At 38.8% G+C, this 18,652-nt stretch overlaps 1 protein-coding gene across 1 annotated transcript in view; it reads left to right on the forward strand.

The window, feature by feature from the left end:
- LOC137992242 (vacuolar protein sorting-associated protein 45-like) overlaps positions 1 to 6,022 on the forward strand; it is a 39,729-nt gene extending 33,707 nt beyond the window's left edge. Inside the window, exon 16 of the mRNA XM_068837452.1 lies at positions 3,323 to 6,022. Within this exon, the coding sequence (XP_068693553.1) occupies positions 3,323 to 3,431 (109 nt within the window). The 3' untranslated portion in view covers positions 3,432 to 6,022. The remainder of the gene's footprint in view (positions 1 to 3,322) is intronic.
- Positions 6,023 to 18,652: the final 12,630 nt, after the last annotated feature.

Genomic DNA, 18,652 nt, shown 5'->3' on the forward strand with positions numbered 1-18,652 from the left:
TTTTTGTAAATTGAAAATTTGGCTGTTTAAATTGTCCAACTAGAAGACACACAGTTCTTGCCGAGTCGAACGGGAAAACCAAAGAAATTAAAGCGTTTTCAATCTGAAAAAGTGGAACTTTATCATTTGTGTGTGACAAACAAGTGTAATTTAACATTTCCCCTCTGTATATTAATATTGAAAACATTTCATTAATGCGTGAAAGTAAGACGAGTGATGCTTGCGCGAAGTTCACTCTCTCGAGGTGCCTGGTTGCACAGACCCCCGTAACATACAGCCCGCGGTTGAAATTTCGTTCAGTTTAAAATCTTATGCCACGCGGGAAGAGTGTCTTACAAGAGTGTACTTTATTGTTTTTGTCTTACAGCGTAAATAGTTAAAAAGAAATTTGAACAGTTTTAAATTTCTTGTCCCTGAGGGAACGCTCAATTTTCCCAGACATGCAAGCGTCTCTAAGGAAGTGTTTAAATGAAAGAAGGAAGATAGTAGCTCTTGGAACATCCTGGAAAATGCATCATCATATTGACATGTATTTTCTGTATTGAGTCCGCGTGGAAAAAGTTATGCCTGGCCCTTGCTCTTTGATTGTCTTAGAGATAAAACGACCATACCACTGGGAAGATCCTAGGACCTAGGCTTGTAAGCTATTTCACTCAAAAGATCCTGGGACTAGTGACTAAGAAAATATGCATTGCGAAGACCGTGCGTTCAGCAACTTCGTTCTGCACAATTTTTTGATTCCTAATCCGAATCGAAATTTGTTCGTGTAAAACCAAGCCATTTTAGCCCTCTTGTAGATAAGGATCTTCCTTCTTCCGAGTAAACAGCCTTTAAATGTCGAAAACTTGAGAGCTTAATTTCTTGAAGAACGTTCTTTGAGATTTTGACTCTAAGCGAGGCAAGACGTAGTGTTTTTTTATTTTTTAATTTTTTTGCTCTGGTTATATATTTATCAAAAGAAACGGGTTTTCATGGTAATGCGTTTTTTATTATAATTACTCTTCGTTGAAAGAAGTCATACGTAACCTGCGGACACACCCTATTCGTCCTCTGGGTTTTCTTTTTCTTCGATGGGTTCGAATCCTTCCATTTCTTTTTCCTCTTCTCTGTCATAAAATCAATTTTAGTTGGCTTTTTTTCTTGACTTTTTAACTTTGACAAAGATGTTTTTTTTCCTTAAGTTCCTGTTTTTGTTTTGTAATTCCTCTAGTTTCTTCCATTTCCTTTCTTTTCCTGTCTGTCACCACGGAACCTACCGCTTCCTCACGTTTGGTCTGTTTGATACTTTGCGGAAGTTGTGTTTTTATCATATCAAAGTAAAATTGTTGAACTCGCAATGTCAAAAACGAGAATTACCACTTGATTCTGACTGATAAAAGCTCTTCGTGGGTGAAAAAGGTATTTTAGTATAATATTTATTTCTCGAAGAAGATTTAATTCGAATATTCGCCGTGTTATCATTCAAATATATAATATTGAAAGTGGCTTGACAACGGAAAGTTTACACTAAACATCATTACGGAAGGAAAATATCGTAACATTTCGACTTAATATATTTGTTTTTCGTGTCGTACGTGCGTTATTTGTAAGGATACAAAAATAAGGAAAGAATTGTGTCCTCAGTTGACCAAATAATTGCACATCGCGTGACGTCTTCGCCGTTCATATTTAAGGCGAAATAATCAGGATATTTGTTTTTATGCACATCCACTTGTTCCATTAATTGTTAATTATTATAAAAGAGTTTAGATTTCTGGTTACGTGAGCAAAATAAGCACCTTGTTCAAAAAGCAGTGGAGTGCCTCAGGGCAAAAACATGCTTTTCAAAAAGTTTGAAATTTCTCGGCAACAGTGAGAAGATTTTCTAGCATCGGCCATTTCAAATATCGTTGACAGTTGGAATGCTAACGTTTCACTCTCTCTCGGGCTTTAGCCGAAATAAGGAATTTCAATTTTCTTTAAGGAAGGTTTGGAAATGTGATCTGGATCATAAATTTGGTGCCGAATTTTTCTGTTCAATTTGGATGAGAGAGAATCTCTACTAAAACAATTAACCACAGAGCATAAGATTTACAAAATGTTTGAACTTTTTCCAGGTGAAAGCGTTTGTATCCGAAATAAATGAATTTCAAAAACCCCTGTTATGGTTTTCAAATTTCCCGGTCGCTATCATCTTAATCAAGCGCGTTTTTGAGACGCGGACGGCAACCGGAAGAGGACATTTCTCCTGCAAGGACAGTGGTGTCTCCCAGATTTGTATACGAATTATCTCTAATGGAGAAAAGATACTTAGCAATGTAAATGTGGTTGTCTGAAGACAAGTTAAAAGGGAAAACAGCTCACTTCCGGTTGCCGTCCGCGTCTCAAAAGCGGTCGTGCTTAAGCTCCCTAATATAATTGTGACGTGTCGCGGTTGAGCTTTTAGGGAACTTTAGCAACGACGACGGCGACGGCAACGACAACGTCACAAATTTATATATTGAGTGAGCAAAAGCAAAGTTTTGCACGCCATGCACGTGCGTTTTTCACTTTTGTCTATATTTCTTTGCCTTCGCCAGCAAAACAACAGCGTGAAATGACCAATTTTGAGGTTTTAGGGAGAACGTCAGCGCTTGACGATAAATTGTCATTTTCTCCCCTAAATTGAGCACCGTTCATACTAGTTTCATTTTTGAGGGTTTGCCACATCTTTGTCACGTTAAATCCTTGGAACAGTCGCGAAACGATTACAATAACGCGAATTCACATTTAACGACGACGTTCTCGTTGCCGTTGCCATCGTCCTTGCTAAATTTCCCTAATATTGTTTCAAAACAAAAACTCTTTGTGTGAAACAATAGAGGCAACCATAACACGTCACAATTATTCAAGATGGTGGCGCCCGGAAATTTGAAATTGCAAAAGTAATTTTTTTTTTCTTTTTCAATAGCAAAGAGATCGTTGACGTCACCTATTGTCATTAATGTGCCATCCAGAGCCTCGTTGGCTGTAGAAACGAAGGGTCTTTTCTGTTTGTAGACAAATAACATTTTCAAACATTTCTTTTTTTGAAGAACTTCTTCGAACAAATTTTATTCCAAACATTTTGTTAGGTTTAAAATTATTCATTAGACGGAATGGAGGTTCCCTTTAAAACAATGAAGTCGATATTTTGTCTCCAAATAATGAGCTTGCCCGTATAAAAATTTAAGTTCCAAATATTAGTTCGAATTATCACTGAACTAGAGCATGTTCAGTTGAAAGTCGTCCTGGCACACTGCAAGCATTTGGTTGTTATTATCATTTCTCATCGATTCGCTTTTGTTTTTTTGTTTCTTCGCAGTTTTTTGGAAGAAGTCGTTCATTCTACTGGCCAAGGAGCAACAACTAGAACCCGGGCCCCCTCTGGTGGTGCAAATTACAGATCATCGTACGCGTCATCCTTCTTCTGAATTTTGTCTCAAAATACTTTACTTGATAATTAAAATGGTACATTTCAATCCTTTCTTTTTTTAGGGAGTTTAAAGGGAACCTCCACTAAAATAGGAATATATCTTTAAAATAGTTAACATAATGCTCACAATCAAAATTGTTCGAACGTTTTCCAGTGGGAGCGTTTGTATCCGAAATAAGTAAATTTTAAAAACGGTTGTTTTGGTTTTCAAATTTCCTGGGCTACGCCATCTTGAATTATTGTGACGTGTCATGGTTGCCCTATTGTTTTAAAACAAAAGCTCTCTATGCAAATACAAAAGAGCAACCATAACACGTCACAATTATTCAAGATGGCGGCGCCCAGGAAATTTGAAAACCAAAACAAGCGTTTTTGAAACTCATTTATTTCGAATACAAACGATTCCATTGGAAAACGTTTGAACAATTTTGATTGTTAACATTTTGTTAAATATTTTGAAGTTGTATTCTTGTTTTAGTGGAGGTTTCCTTTAAGAAACGACCACGGACGGCTACGGCTATGATAACGCCACAAAACAATGACATCATTGGTTAAAAGAGGAAAAAGAATCGTGCTGCACGTGCGGCACACATTTTAGCATTCTCGTTCCCATATCCCATCGTTTCTCTCAGCCGGCGGGGCCTTCGCACGAGAAAACGAAGGGCTCTGGAGACATAGGAAATTCAAACATTTTCATTGGTTAGCTTGGGAACAATAAAGTATTGAACCGGAAGTAAAAATGGCCGATGTGGCGCGGCCGGTCAGTAAAATAATCAGTTTCTGTGTTTGAAAATACGGTATTACTTATTGCGTCTTTCTTTTCGACGCACATTCTCTAAGCTTCACATAGAGACTCTTCGAAGGTAATGCTTCTGAGCGCTGCTATGTTTAGTACTCATATATCAACTCTAGAAGTCCTAGAATCTGGGACTGTAAATCTCTGGGACTGTAAATCTCAACACGATCTCTTCCTCAAATGAAGGATGATCCTTCATTGTCAGTTTGCCTTAAATGATGTATTATCCTCCATTTTGATCACTCTGTCCCAGGACTTGTGGTCGCAAATAAAAAGAAAAAAAAAAAAGCAGTCCCTGGACAGGATTTGAACCCGGAGCACCCACTTTGAAGGAACTGTTTTTATCCACTTAACCACTAAAGATCAACTGACTAGAAATGTGCCGATTATTTACCAAAGCAAATTATATATATATAAAATCATTGCTGAATAATGGTTAAGTCTGAGGCTTGATTTTAAAATGGTTAGCTTTCTCTTGAAGTTTGGTAACCGACATTTTTCTCTGTGTAAGCTTGCTTCTTAGTGGATGTTAATACACGTTTACATCGGCACTTTTGGAAGAAAAATTATTGATATAAATAACATCCTCGCAGTTATTGATGCGGTAGGACGGTGCCTACTAAATAATGATATTTTTGCCCCGGTGTGTGATTATGCAGGAAATGTAAATTTTAACAAGTGTTATTGAAATCCAAAAAGAAAATTGGGGGTAACCACGCATTTTTCAAAGATTATTCGTGAAAAATATTTGTAAAAAGCTTTAAAATACAACGCAATATATGGTGTTCTTTCTCAAACCGAAGCATAATTATCTCCATTCTCGTCCCCAGAGCCTCCGTTTCTTTTGGTCACGTGGTCGGAGAAACGAAGGGCTCTGGTAGCAGCCAATACCGGATGTCCGTAAATCACGGACATCCGGTAGCGCATGCTTAATTTTTACCAACTAATCTGCCCATGCTCATAAACTAATCCTTAGGGAGGGGAGAGACTGCTGGATTCAGCTTCATAACTTCTTCCCCTTTTTACATGGCTCAAGTTTTCTTCTTGAGCTTCCCTTGATGGCACAAATAAATTTTTGAAACCAACTGCTGACTTAATTTTACAGGGGAGACAGATCTTCTTCGGGTTCGGATCGTCAGCGTTCAAAGTGATTCCTGTTAAATTCTCAAAATTCAAACGTATCTTTTCAGCTTCTCGGCTGCTATCAAACAACAGAAGAGGATGGTTTCGGTCATGAATGATATCATTGTAGGCGATGCACTGATTACGGGGAAACTGATAAGTTTTCTTCGGCGTCGTCGCCATGTTTCGGAATGTTTGAGCTCATTTATTTTATGATAAGCGCGCCAAAGAGGGCTTGCCCACACGAGGTTGCTCGCCGGAATGCGGGCCGGAAGTAAAATGGAATGCGTGGTACTTTGTGATTTTTATTTCTGCTGCGCATTCATTTTTTGTCAGCCAATGAAAAAATTCGAATTTTTTGGTGCGTCCAGAGCCACTCGTCAACGACATTTCAAGCCTAAAGACAAATGGCTCTGGGGACGAGAATGAATTATCTCTCAAAAATGCACGGTTACCCCTCGTGTCTGCCCACTTGACGACGTGAAATCACCAAATTTGAGGTTTTGACGACAACGTGAGCATGCGATAGAGAATCTTTCATTCTCTATTGTCACTCTGAAACCGCTCGTACCGATTTATTTTTTAGGATACTTCGCCCACATTTTAGACGTGAACGATATGGAATAATCGCGAAAGACTTGCAATAAAGCAAAGTTATATCTTTAGGTGAAGTTTTCGTCGAAGTCGCCGTCGTAGATCTTAAGGTCCCTATTACCGCTCCTTGACGGTTCGACGAAAAAATGATTGTTTAATGCGCAACAAGAGAGCATATCCCCCATATTTGGCCCCATTCCGATGAAATTTATTTAAAATCTGTGTGTGCGTTCGATTTACCGTATTCCGGAATAGGGATACATGGAAGAGGCCTTCATCACACGTCGGCCATGTTCAACCTCGTTCCCAGGGCTTTTCTCCGCCGCGGAGAAAAGCCCTGGGAACGAGGTTGAGCCATGTTGAGTCCCGAGGGATTGAGAACTTTCGTTTTTGCCCACGGAAACTCGTTCCCAAACATTTCAACTCGAGGCTCGTTCAACACTGATTGCCATCCGCCAAACTGACATTGCACATTTCCTTACAATTACACGACACAATATCCCATCTTAAGATGAGAAGCTTATCGCTGTACAAAGAATGAAAACAGGACGAATTAGAGCTTTAGTTCAACAAGAAATAGCGTTACTAAGCAAAGCCGCGCTGATTTACAGTATTTAGGTTTAAAAACCAAATTGAAAACGGTTAGCTTTTACTTGTTGTGCTGGGTACTACCAGAAACCCATAAGGGTTGAAACGTGTAACGGCCCCTTGTGTGCTTGGAAACAAGCTTCTGAATGTTCGATTTGCTAAGTACCATATTTGGAACAACAAGAGCGAGGGGTTTCCAAATATGGTACTTAGCAATGAAACATTCAACCAATCAGTTCGCACTGAATATTCGGAAGCTGTGAACGCGCGTTACACGTTTCAACCCTTATGGGTTTCTGGTACTACCCTGTCAATACTCTAAAAAATCGATTTTCCAGGAGCTTGTCTAGTTAGTCTAGTGGATATTGGAATATGCAAGGAGAACCCATCCATCCGGGTTCAACTCTTTGACTCGCCTAATCTGAATCTTCTCTGCGCATTGAAATGTTTGTTTCTTTGAAGTAGATTTGAAGTCTGAAGTAGATTGTACGTCGTGTAAGTTGAATAAAAAGGGAATTGTCAGTTTGAGGGATGACAATGAGTGTTGACCTCCAGGCTCGGGGTACGAAATCTACTGTCTATGGCCAAATATGGCCGCCGCGCGAATAGGGTACATAGAAGTTCGAAATCTCTCGTTTTCACGGAGATTCGTATTAAAATTATCAAACATCTGCTAAAATGCTGTGTTAAACATATCTTTGTTATCCTTGTTGCTTCAAAACGCCAGACATACCGTTTTTGAATCATCACTCTACGTATTTTTATTCCGGAATAGGGTCAATCGAACGCGCCCTATTCTTGGTTTGCACTCACGTGATTAGACGGCCATGTTGGTCTACAAAACAAAAGCAAACTGTCACTCGCATTTTGCATAATAATAAAGACGTTTTCGCTATTCTTCAGTACAGCAACATGGCCGCCAATGACGTCAGGTGCAAGGCAAGGATTATTAGTTTCGTGTTATACTACGTGTTTATTTAGAAGACAACATCTTATTGGACAGTTTGTGTGAGAGTGGACCGCGCGGTCATGGTAACGACAGATAGAAATGACCTTCGCAGTCTGGGTGCGATCTAAAAAATTGTCATGGGACCCAGGGATTCGGTTTTTCACCCCATGTTCTCTTGTGCGCAATCAATTATAGGTCTACTTGGATCCAGCGGTTCCACTTTTCATGTAATTTACTCCGCACATACTTGTAGTGTTTAATAGTCCGTTTCGCTTATATATGTTGGCTCGAGACCCCAATTTCATCGGAATAGAAATGGGAAGAGTTTTCCCGGCGACGATAAGGGAAGCTATCACCCCAAAGTAAGCTTGGAGGTCCAGTAGCTCGATGGGTGGAACTTACATCCGACCGGGGTTACCGAGGTCGTAGGTTGGTACCTACAATAGTACTCTGATTTTTCAGTTGTCGTTTAGCCCGTCGCTAAGCAACAAGTTTCCCTGTCCAGAATAGGTGCGGTTGCACGGGCGCTTTTACCGCGGGAAACTGCATTTGGTGCGTTTGACCGACATTTCCCGTGGTAAATTTCCAAGGGTACGCCAAAAAGATCAGACGAAGCGCCCATGACATTTAGCGTGGTAAGTTGGAAGGGAGCTTAAGGCGGCTCGAAAGGATTTTCAGCTGGCCGGAAAAAAATAACTTGAACGCTGATTTCGCACAGTTTTCTTCTAATTCTTATTCAGATGGAATATAAGCATACATCTCCTATTCACGAAAACGACGAAAATTTTAATGGTCACTTAAATCCGTTTTTTGGTTGCCTGTCGTTCCACGCACGCGCAGACTCGAATGAGCGGGTGACGCATGCGTAAATTCTAAACTTACAAACCCCTCATTTCTCCTAATTTTGCAACTTCAATCGTTTATATCTCTGCTTCCTGACGGTAAATTGTTTTCATTTTTTGCATGTTAACTTAAGTTCATTTGAAAGTTATTTCTTTAAATGCGTTAAATATTCTGTAGGTGGAACAAAAGTTAGAGACTTTTTTTTTTAATGATTTTTCTGTCTGGCGTACGATTTTTTATTTTATTTTTAATATTTTATAGGTTTTTTCAAACATTATTAGGTAACGCTGTATGGGAAGATTTCACCGTCCCATTTTTTCAAAAAAGACAATTTATGCTGATTTTAAGGCTCAAAGAGATGCCTTATCTTGTTGCCATGGTAACGGTATTTTGGAACAAAATGTGTTGTGATGTGAGATGGGTACTTAATACTCTGGCCAAATTTCGTCTTATTGTGATTACCATAACTATATCTAAGAACAGAATATATTTATTTGTGTGAAAAAAGGAGAAACTATTTTAAGCCCGATCTTTTTTTTAGGATCGCGCTCCACTGTGGCATCCGCTCCTCACCACGTCTTGTGGAAAAAAAATCATCTAAGTACTAGGCATTATTATATGGCAAACCCAGTCTTAGGCAAATCCCTTTGCTCTGATTGGTTCTTTCTCGGTCAGGATTTTGCAGTACGGACCGTTCCCATGAAAACGGTCCAACCCGTGCATTTTTGTTTTGGAGCGAAGCCGGCAAATTCAAAATTTGCAACCAAAATAACGAAAAAAAACTGTGAATATTGTCATTCTTCACAGTGAAATTATTAGAGGAAGCTAAAAAGATTGAAATTTTTCCGAAATTGCAAAGATGGATGAAGAAGATGAACATTCTCCAAGCGAGTTTTATTATCCTGAAGATCTGGAGTGCCATATAATAAACAACTTACTAACGAACTTGCTCGGGCCGTAAGCAGATACTAACTCCGGTCAGAGACAACAGAACAATTATTTAGGATCGTCTTAGATGCTTTAATATTATTGTTTAAATAGGTCTGAAGAGATTCATTTCATATTTTTACCTTTTTAAGAATCGAAGTTAACCTTTTAATTCGCTTATATATAGATCGATATATGTAGATACGAACTTTTTAGATACATTCAGGTTATTTTTACAGCCTTTAGGTTACGCAATTGCGCCCTATTGAGCTATGTGCTAAGCTAGCATACGAACGTTTATACTGCATAATAATAATAATAATATATAATAATAATAATAATAATAATAATAATAATAATAATAATAATAATAATAATAGACCTTTTTTTCACACGATAATGTTTAAAGCTGGATAGCTTGTGGGGTCGTGCACAAATGAAATCAAATTAAATTGGTTTTTGAGGAGAGGTGAAAACCGGAGTACACGGGAAAAAACCTCTTGGAGCAGAATAGAGAACCAACACACTCGACCAACATATGATACCGGATCTGGGAATCCAACCCAGGCCATATTGGTGGGAGGCGAGTGCTCTCACTACTGCGCCATCCCTGAAATATCAAGCAATACCGCAATGATTGGTTGATTCTGTTCACAACATTTCTTAATTTGTAAAGCAGCACTGTTTACTTTGAAAACATTTTAAAGGCCTCAAAATATATAATTTTGGTTCTAGCACCGGCTCATCACAAAAGCTCACGCAACCAGGGCTAGGATTCCGCCCGGGTAGGCAGGCAACGTAGAAAAATTCCGCCCGCTCCTAGAGGCAATCGGATTGCAGGATTCGCAGAATTCCGCCCGCTCGCGCATTGAGAAAAAAATAATTGAATATTATGTTCCGCACTATGGCTATACTATGGCTATGTTTGCTTAACTTAAGATTCGAAGTGATATAATTTCTAATAATTTTCCTTTTTTTTTTATTTTTGTCTTGTTAAGTAATCGAGCGGAGCAGTGGTTTTAACGCATGACAAATCGCAACAATTCAACCTTACAGAACGAAAAAGCGACTTACAATAACTAAAAGGTAAAACAAGCGAAAAGAAAATATGACAAAACTAAGACTAATTGTGTACAATTAAAAGCAACGAGATTTACGATTAGAGGAAGATACTTAGCCGAATTGGCTGTCGTAAACTGCGAGTAGTGCTTAAGCCTTTAATAAACTTGAACTTGAACTTGAACTTGCCCTCTGTGAGCAAATTCGCATGTTAATGAACAGTGACGTCAGCAAAGTGATAACAGCTAGTCTTGGATTGGTTAAGACGATATTGATTTAGAGTTGAGCAGCTGAAACTCAACCGAAAGCAGATCCAGAAATGTTAAAGTCACGATCGTAAATTAAGTTGCTAAATTCATCACGTAAACCCCTTCTACAGGTGTAGGAGCAATTGTTATGTGACAATTTTATGTGGCAAATACATTTGATCGTGTAAATAGCACAACAAATACCGGTAATTTTTGACAAGTGAGTCAGCAATGCGTTTGGACAGCAGAGATAAAGCAGAAACAAGTCGAGGTTGCCTGTTCGTTCTCCAATAGACCGAATGCATAAATGGAGGGCAAAAATGTATTCTTTTGTTTATGTGCTAATTAGACTGACTAGCCTCGCTCTCAAGCAACATTTCTTTTGTATTTTGTGCATGCATACGAGGCTAGTGAGTCTAATTAGCACTTAAACAAAGAATGTTTTTTTGGCCGCCATTTATGCATTCGGTCTATAGCGCTCACTGAAAGACAGGAATTTGCCACATTTTATGTGACGAGTCGTCTACACGTGCAATTTTCCGTATGTGACAACTTTTATTTGTCACTTTAATGAGTCTACAATAGATCATATCTGGATAACCACCTGCAAAGATGTTTTACGTGTATGAATGGTTCCTTCATCTGATAAGTTGGCATCGTACCTTTGGTGGTGTTTATGGAGGGAGGTGAATTTATCTTTATCTATCTTTTACACCCATGCATTCTAGAGCCTTCTCTCTTCTAATTCAATTTTGCAGAAACATTTTGTAAAATTGTTTGGATTCATATTAGTGACGAAACGTTAACGGAAGAATACCAATTTCAATTCGACCTAGCATTTTTTTTTTCTTATACGTGCTTGACTATTGACTACATTTACTGTCTCTGGTGACAGAAACGAAAAAATCCTCCTCCCACCTTAATCATCAACAGTTTTCCGCGTTAAACCGTTTTTTGTGTTGCCTTGAGCAACACATAGAGAAATGTTTGTAAATTTCATAAACGTTTACCAGAAAAAATCAATTTCCAATCAAACTCAAAGCCGAAAACGCCTTTTGCATGCTGCGGATTTTGTTAATTTCAGTCATTTCTAAACGTGAATCCACTGAAAATTTGTGAAAAAATCTAGTAATAAATTATCACTGGGAGCCCTCACACTCCCAAATGCCTCGGGCAGAAGTAATTTATGGGAAGAGGCGAGTCCGAGGTGGAAGGAGTGTGGGAACCATGGCAACACGCTGGTCATCGCTGGGGAGAGGTGGGAGGGTCGAATGCCCGACGTCCGTAAAAAGCTAAAGAAGAAGAAGGAACAAACGGGATAAAACAATCCTATTTATACCAAAATGGTAATAGATTATGCAAATAGGGTTCTCTTATAGAACAAGGTGCACGGAAATTTTCAAGTTAAATCTCAAGGGGATAAGGGGCGTTTGTACATTATTGCCGAATATAAATACACCTTTATCACTCAGCGGCCATTTTGGAGTCCGTGGGGCATAAAGGCTTTGTCTTTGCACATCTAGCCTCACACTGAAGGAGAGGTTAGATGAGCAAAATCTTGTGTTTGGACATTGAGTGTATTCTTCCTTTAACTTTCTGTCACTTTCTTCCGAAGAATTCCAAAAAACGTCGTTCAAAAAGAGGCGAGGTTATGAGCAAAAAAAAAATTAAATGCAGGTCAGTAGCTTTATGGAAACATGAAAAAAGAAAATCCCTCACCTTTAAGGAAACGCAGAAACGTACCGCGTTGACGTAGAAAGGATAATTCTTTTGAAAGCGCCTGTATGCTCCAACCTACGTGGCGCGAACCGTTTTGCCGTAGTTGTGAGAATGATGAAGTAAAGGTAATGCTGTTGTCAAAACTCAAGATGAAAACTGACAGTTTCATTTGTCAACGACTACAGATCTAATGATAGTTAATTTTTGAAAAAATGCAAATACAGAGATATTGAAATTTAATCGAGATATTTGTTCCTGACTTGTCCATATAAATAAAGAGTATATCGCCGATCTCGATATTCCGTTTTTGATTACCATTGACTTTATTCTTTTTAACTTGAGTGATACGCATCCAAACTTCAGATGAAAAGCCTCACGGGGAATGCAGGTAAGATAAATATATGTAGGCACGAACACCAATTAACCCTCAATTAACCTTTCACTCCCAAGACTGACCAACATAAATTTTCTCCTCACTAGCTCAATACATTGCCAAGCAGACTGGTGACGCGAATAAAGAAATTCATCACCTGGAGTTTTTTCGTTTTGATATATGTATGCATGGGAGTGAAACCTTAATTATGGCTCTGTGAATCTTCAAGCTGCGACAGGCAGCAGTTGCATGGTGTATTAAAGGGACACCCAAAATGCCCGTTTAATCATAACCATTACAATTTCCGGGAAAACAAATGCATTCCTTTTTCAGGTTTTCAGGTTTTTTTTGTTCAAAGACAAAAAACGCATCGTTCTTCAGATAAATTGATGTATTTATGAGAACAGCAGTTTCCTCCTTCGTTTTAGCATTTTATTTTTACTTTTATTTTTTTTTTAGGGTCGGGGAAGCCGGAGGTTTACGGTGGGTGAGAAACTGGTACCGCAACACACCGCAATGATTATTACAGTGCCTGGAAACTGATCTTCATGGAATTTCATCACATTTTTAGCAAATAAATCATTTTATGAGTGAAAGATATATATAAAATACATATATTGCACTGCGGGTATGAAATCAAATGAAACCATGTTGTCTCGCAGTGGTAAGCGCAAATTTCTATTGCGTCGAGAGGCCTGAAAAATTTTCAGGACTTCAACGGGATTTGAACCCGCGACCTCGCGATACCGGTGCGATGCTCTAACCAACTGAGCTATGAAGTCTGAAGTAGATTGTGCGTCGTGTAAGTTGAATAAAAAGGGAATTGTCAGTTTGAGGGATGACAATGAGTGTTGACCTCCAGGCTCGGGGTACGAAATCTACTGTCTATGGCCAAATATGGCCGCCGCGCGAATAGGGTACATAGAAGTTCGAAATCTCTCGTTTTCACGGAGATTCGTATTAAAATTATCAAACATCTGCTAAAATGCTGTGTTAAACATATCTTTGTTATCCTTGTTGCTTCAAAACGCCAGACATACCGTTTTTGAATCATCACTCTACGTATTTTTATTCCGGAATAGGGTCAATCGAACGCGCCCTATTCTTGGTTTGCACTCACGTGATTAGACGGCCATGTTGGTCTACAAAACAAAAGCAAACTGTCACTCGCATTTTGCATAATAATAAAGACGTTTTCGCTATTCTTCAGTACAGCAACATGGCCGCCAATGACGTCAGGTGCAAGGCAAGGATTATTAGTTTCGTGTTATACTACGTGTTTATTTAGAAGACAACATCTTATTGGACAGTTTGTGTGAGAGTGGACCGCGCGGTCATGGTAACGACAGATAGAAATGACCTTCGCAGTCTGGGTGCGATCTAAAAAATTGTCATGGGACCCAGGGATTCGGTTTTTCACCCCATGTTCTCTTGTGCGCAATCAATTATAGGTCTACTTGGATCCAGCGGTTCCACTTTTCATGTAATTTACTCCGCACATACTTGTAGTGTTTAATAGTCCGTTTCGCTTATATATGTTGGCTCGAGACCCCAATTTCATCGGAATAGAAATGGGAAGAGTTTTCCCAGCGACGACAAGGAAAGCTATCACCCCAAAGTAAGCTTGGAGGTCCAGTAGCTCGATGGGTGGAACTTACATCCGACCGGGGTTACCGAGGTCGTAGGTTGGTACCTACAATAGTACTCTGATTTTTCAGTTGTCGTTTAGCCCGTCGCTAAGCAACAAGTTTCCCTGTCCAGAATAGGTGCGGTTGCACGGGCACTTTTACCGCGGGAAACTGCATTTGGTGCGTTTGACCGACATTTCCCGTGGTAAATTTCCAAGGGTACGCCAAAAAGATCAGACGAAGCGCCCATGACATTTAGCGTGGTAAGTTGGAAGGGAGCTTAAGGCGGCTCGAAAGGATTTTCAGCTGGCCGGAAAAAAATAACTTGAACGCTGATTTCGCACAGTTTTCTTCTAATTCTTATTCAGATGGAATATAAGCATACATCTCCTATTCACGAAAACGACGAAAATTTTAATGGTCACTTAAATCCGTTTTTTGGTTGCCTGTCGTTCCACGCACGCGCAGACTCGAATGAGCGAGTGACGCATGCGTAAATTCTAAACTTACAAACCCCTCATTTCTCCTAATTTTGCAACTTCAATCGTTTATATCTCTGCTTCCTGACGGTAAATTGTTTTCATTTTTTGCATGTTAACTTAAGTTCATTTGAAAGTTATTTCTTTAAATGCGTTAAATATTCTGTAGGTGGAACAAAAGTTAGAGACTTTTTTTTTTAATGATTTTTCTGCCTGGCGTACGATTTTTTATTTTATTTTTAATATTTTATAGGTTTTTTCAAACATTATTAGGTAACGCTGTATGGGAAGATTTCACCGTCCCATTTTTTCAAAAAAGACAATTTATGCTGATTTTAAGGCTCAAAGAGATGCCTTATCTTGTTGCCATGGTAACGGTATTTTGGAACAAAATGTGTTGTGATGTGAGATGGGTACTTAATACTCTGGCCAAATTTCGTCTTATTGTGATTACCATAACTATATCTAAGAACAGAATATATTTATTTGTGTGAAAAAAGGAGAAACTATTTTAAGCCCGATCTTTTTTTTAGGATCGCGCTCCACTGTGGCATCCGCTCCTCACCACGTCTTGTGGAAAAAAAATCATCTAAGTACTAGGCATTATTATATGGCAAACCCAGTCTTAGGCAAATCCCTTTGCTCTGATTGGTTCTTTCTCGGTCAGGATTTTGCAGTACGGACCGTTTCCATGAAAACGGTCCAACCCGTGCATTTTTGTTTTGGAGCGAAGCCGGCAAATTCAAAATTTGCAACCAAAATAACGAAAAAAAACTGTGAATATTGTCATTCTTCACAGTGAAATTATTAGAGGAAGCTAAAAAGATTGAAATTTTTCCGAAATTGCAAAGATGGATGAAGAAGATGAACATTCTCCAAGCGAGTTTTATTATCCTGAAGATCTGGAGTGCCATATAATAAACAACTTACTAACGAACTTGCTCGGGCCGTAAGCAGATACTAACTCCGGTCAGAGACAACAGAACAATTATTTAGGATCGTCTTAGATGCTTTAATATTATTGTTTAAATAGGTCTGAAGAGATTCATTTCATATTTTTACCTTTTTAAGAATCGAAGTTAACCTTTTAATTCGCTTATATATAGATCGATATATGTAGATACGAACTTTTTAGATACATTCAGGTTATTTTTACAGCCTTTAGGTTACGCAATTGCGCCCTATTGAGCTATGTGCTAAGCTAGCATACGAACGTTTATACTGCATAATAATAATAATAATATATAATAATAATAATAATAATAATAATAATAATAATAATAATAATAGACCTTTTTTTCACACGAGAATGTTTAAAGCTGGATAGCTTGTGGGGTCGTGCACAAATGAAATCAAATTAAATTGGTTTTTGAGGAGAGGTGAAAACCGGAGTACACGGGAAAAAACCTCTTGGAGCAGAATAGAGAACCAACACACTCGACCAACATATGATACCGGATCTGGGAATCCAACCCAGGCCATATTGGTGGGAGGCGAGTGCTCTCACTACTGCGCCATCCCTGAAATATCAAGCAATACCGCAATGATTGGTTGATTCTGTTCACAACATTTCTTAATTTGTAAAGCAGCACTGTTTACTTTGAAAACATTTTAAAGGCCTCAAAATATATAATTTTGGTTCTAGCACCGGCTCATCACAAAAGCTCACGCAACCAGGGCTAGGATTCCGCCCGGGTAGGCAGGCAACGTAGAAAAATTCCGCCCGCTCCTAGAGGCAATCGGATTGCAGGATTCGCAGAATTCCGCCCGCTCGCGCATTGAGAAAAAAATAATTGAATATTATGTTCCGCACTATGGCTATACTATGGCTATGTTTGCTTAACTTAAGATTCGAAGTGATATAATTTCTAATAATTTTCCTTTTTTTTTATTTTTGTCTTGTTAAGTAATCGAGCGGAGCAGTGGTTTTAACGCATGACAAATCGCAACAATTCAACCTTACAGAACGAAAAAGCGACTTACAATAACTAAAAGGTAAAACAAGCGAAAAGAAAATATGACAAAACTAAGACTAATTGTGTACAATTAAAAGCAACGAGATTTACGATTAGAGGAAGATACTTAGCCGAATTGGCTGTCGTAAACTGCGAGTAGTGCTTAAGCCTTTAATAAACTTGAACTTGAACTTGAACTTGCCCTCTGTGAGCAAATTCGCATGTTAATGAACAGTGACGTCAGCAAAGTGATAACAGCTAGTCTTGGATTGGTTAAGACGATATTGATTTAGAGTTGAGCAGCTGAAACTCAACCGAAAGCAGATCCAGAAATGTTAAAGTCACGATCGTAAATTAAGTTGCTAAATTCATCACGTAAACCCCTTCTACAGGTGTAGGAGCAATTGTTATGTGACAATTTTATGTGGCAAATACATTTGATCGTGTAAATAGCACAACAAATACCGGTAATTTTTGACAAGTGAGTCAGCAATGCGTTTGGACAGCAGAGATAAAGCAGAAACAAGTCGAGGTTGCCTGTTCGTTCTCCAATAGACCGAATGCATAAATGGAGGGCAAAAATGTATTCTTTTGTTTATGTGCTAATTAGACTGACTAGCCTCGCTCTCAAGCAACATTTCTTTTGTATTTTGTGCATGCATACGAGGCTAGTGAGTCTAATTAGCACTTAAACAAAGAATGTTTTTTTGGCCGCCATTTATGCATTCGGTCTATAGCGCTCACTGAAAGACAGGAATTTGCCACATTTTATGTGACGAGTCGTCTACACGTGCAATTTTCCGTATGTGACAACTTTTATTTGTCACTTTAATGAGTCTACAATAGATCATATCTGGATAACCACCTGCAAAGATGTTTTACGTGTATGAATGGTTCCTTCATCTGATAAGTTGGCATCGTACCTTTGGTGGTGTTTATGGAGGGAGGTGAATTTATCTTTATCTATCTTTTACACCCATGCATTCTAGAGCCTTCTCTCTTCTAATTCAATTTTGCAGAAACATTTTGTAAAATTGTTTGGATTCATATTAGTGACGAAACGTTAACGGAAGAATACCAATTTCAATTCGACCTAGCATTTTTTTTTTCTTATACGTGCTTGACTATTGACTACATTTACTGTCTCTGGTGACAGAAACGAAAAAATCCTCCTCCCACCTTAATCATCAACAGTTTTCCGCGTTAAACCGTTTTTTGTGTTGCCTTGAGCAACACATAGAGAAATGTTTGTAAATTTCATAAACGTTTACCAGAAAAAATCAATTTCCAATCAAACTCAAAGCCGAAAACGCCTTTTGCATGCTGCGGATTTTGTTAATTTCAGTCATTTCTAAACGTGAATCCACTGAAAATTTGTGAAAAAATCTAGTAATAAATTATCACTGGGAGCCCTCACACTCCCAAATGCCTCGGGCAGAAGTAATTTATGGGAAGAGGCGAGTCCGAGGTGGAAGGAGTGTGGGAACCATGGCAACACGCTGGTCATCGCTGGGGAGAGGTGGGAGGGTCGAATGCCCGACGTCCGTAAAAAGCTAAAGAAGAAGAAGGAACAAACGGGATAAAACAATCCTATTTATACCAAAATGGTAATAGATTATGCAAATAGGGTTCTCTTATAGAACAAGGTGCACGGAAATTTTCAAGTTAAATCTCAAGGGGATAAGGGGCGTTTGTACATTATTGCCGAATATAAATACACCTTTATCACTCGGCGGCCATTTTGGAGTCCGTGGGGCATAAAGGCTTTGTCTTTGCACATCTAGCCTCACACTGAAGGAGAGGTTAGATGAGCAAAATCTTGTGTTTGGACATTGAGTGTATTCTTCCTTTAACTTTCTGTCACTTTCTTCCGAAGAATTCCAAAAAACGTCGTTCAAAAAGAGGCGAGGTTATGAGCAAAAAAAAAAATTAAATGCAG

This window comes from Montipora foliosa, chromosome 2 (assembly GCF_036669935.1).
Source record: "Montipora foliosa isolate CH-2021 chromosome 2, ASM3666993v2, whole genome shotgun sequence".
NCBI classification, from domain to species: Eukaryota; Metazoa; Cnidaria; class Anthozoa; order Scleractinia; family Acroporidae; genus Montipora; species Montipora foliosa.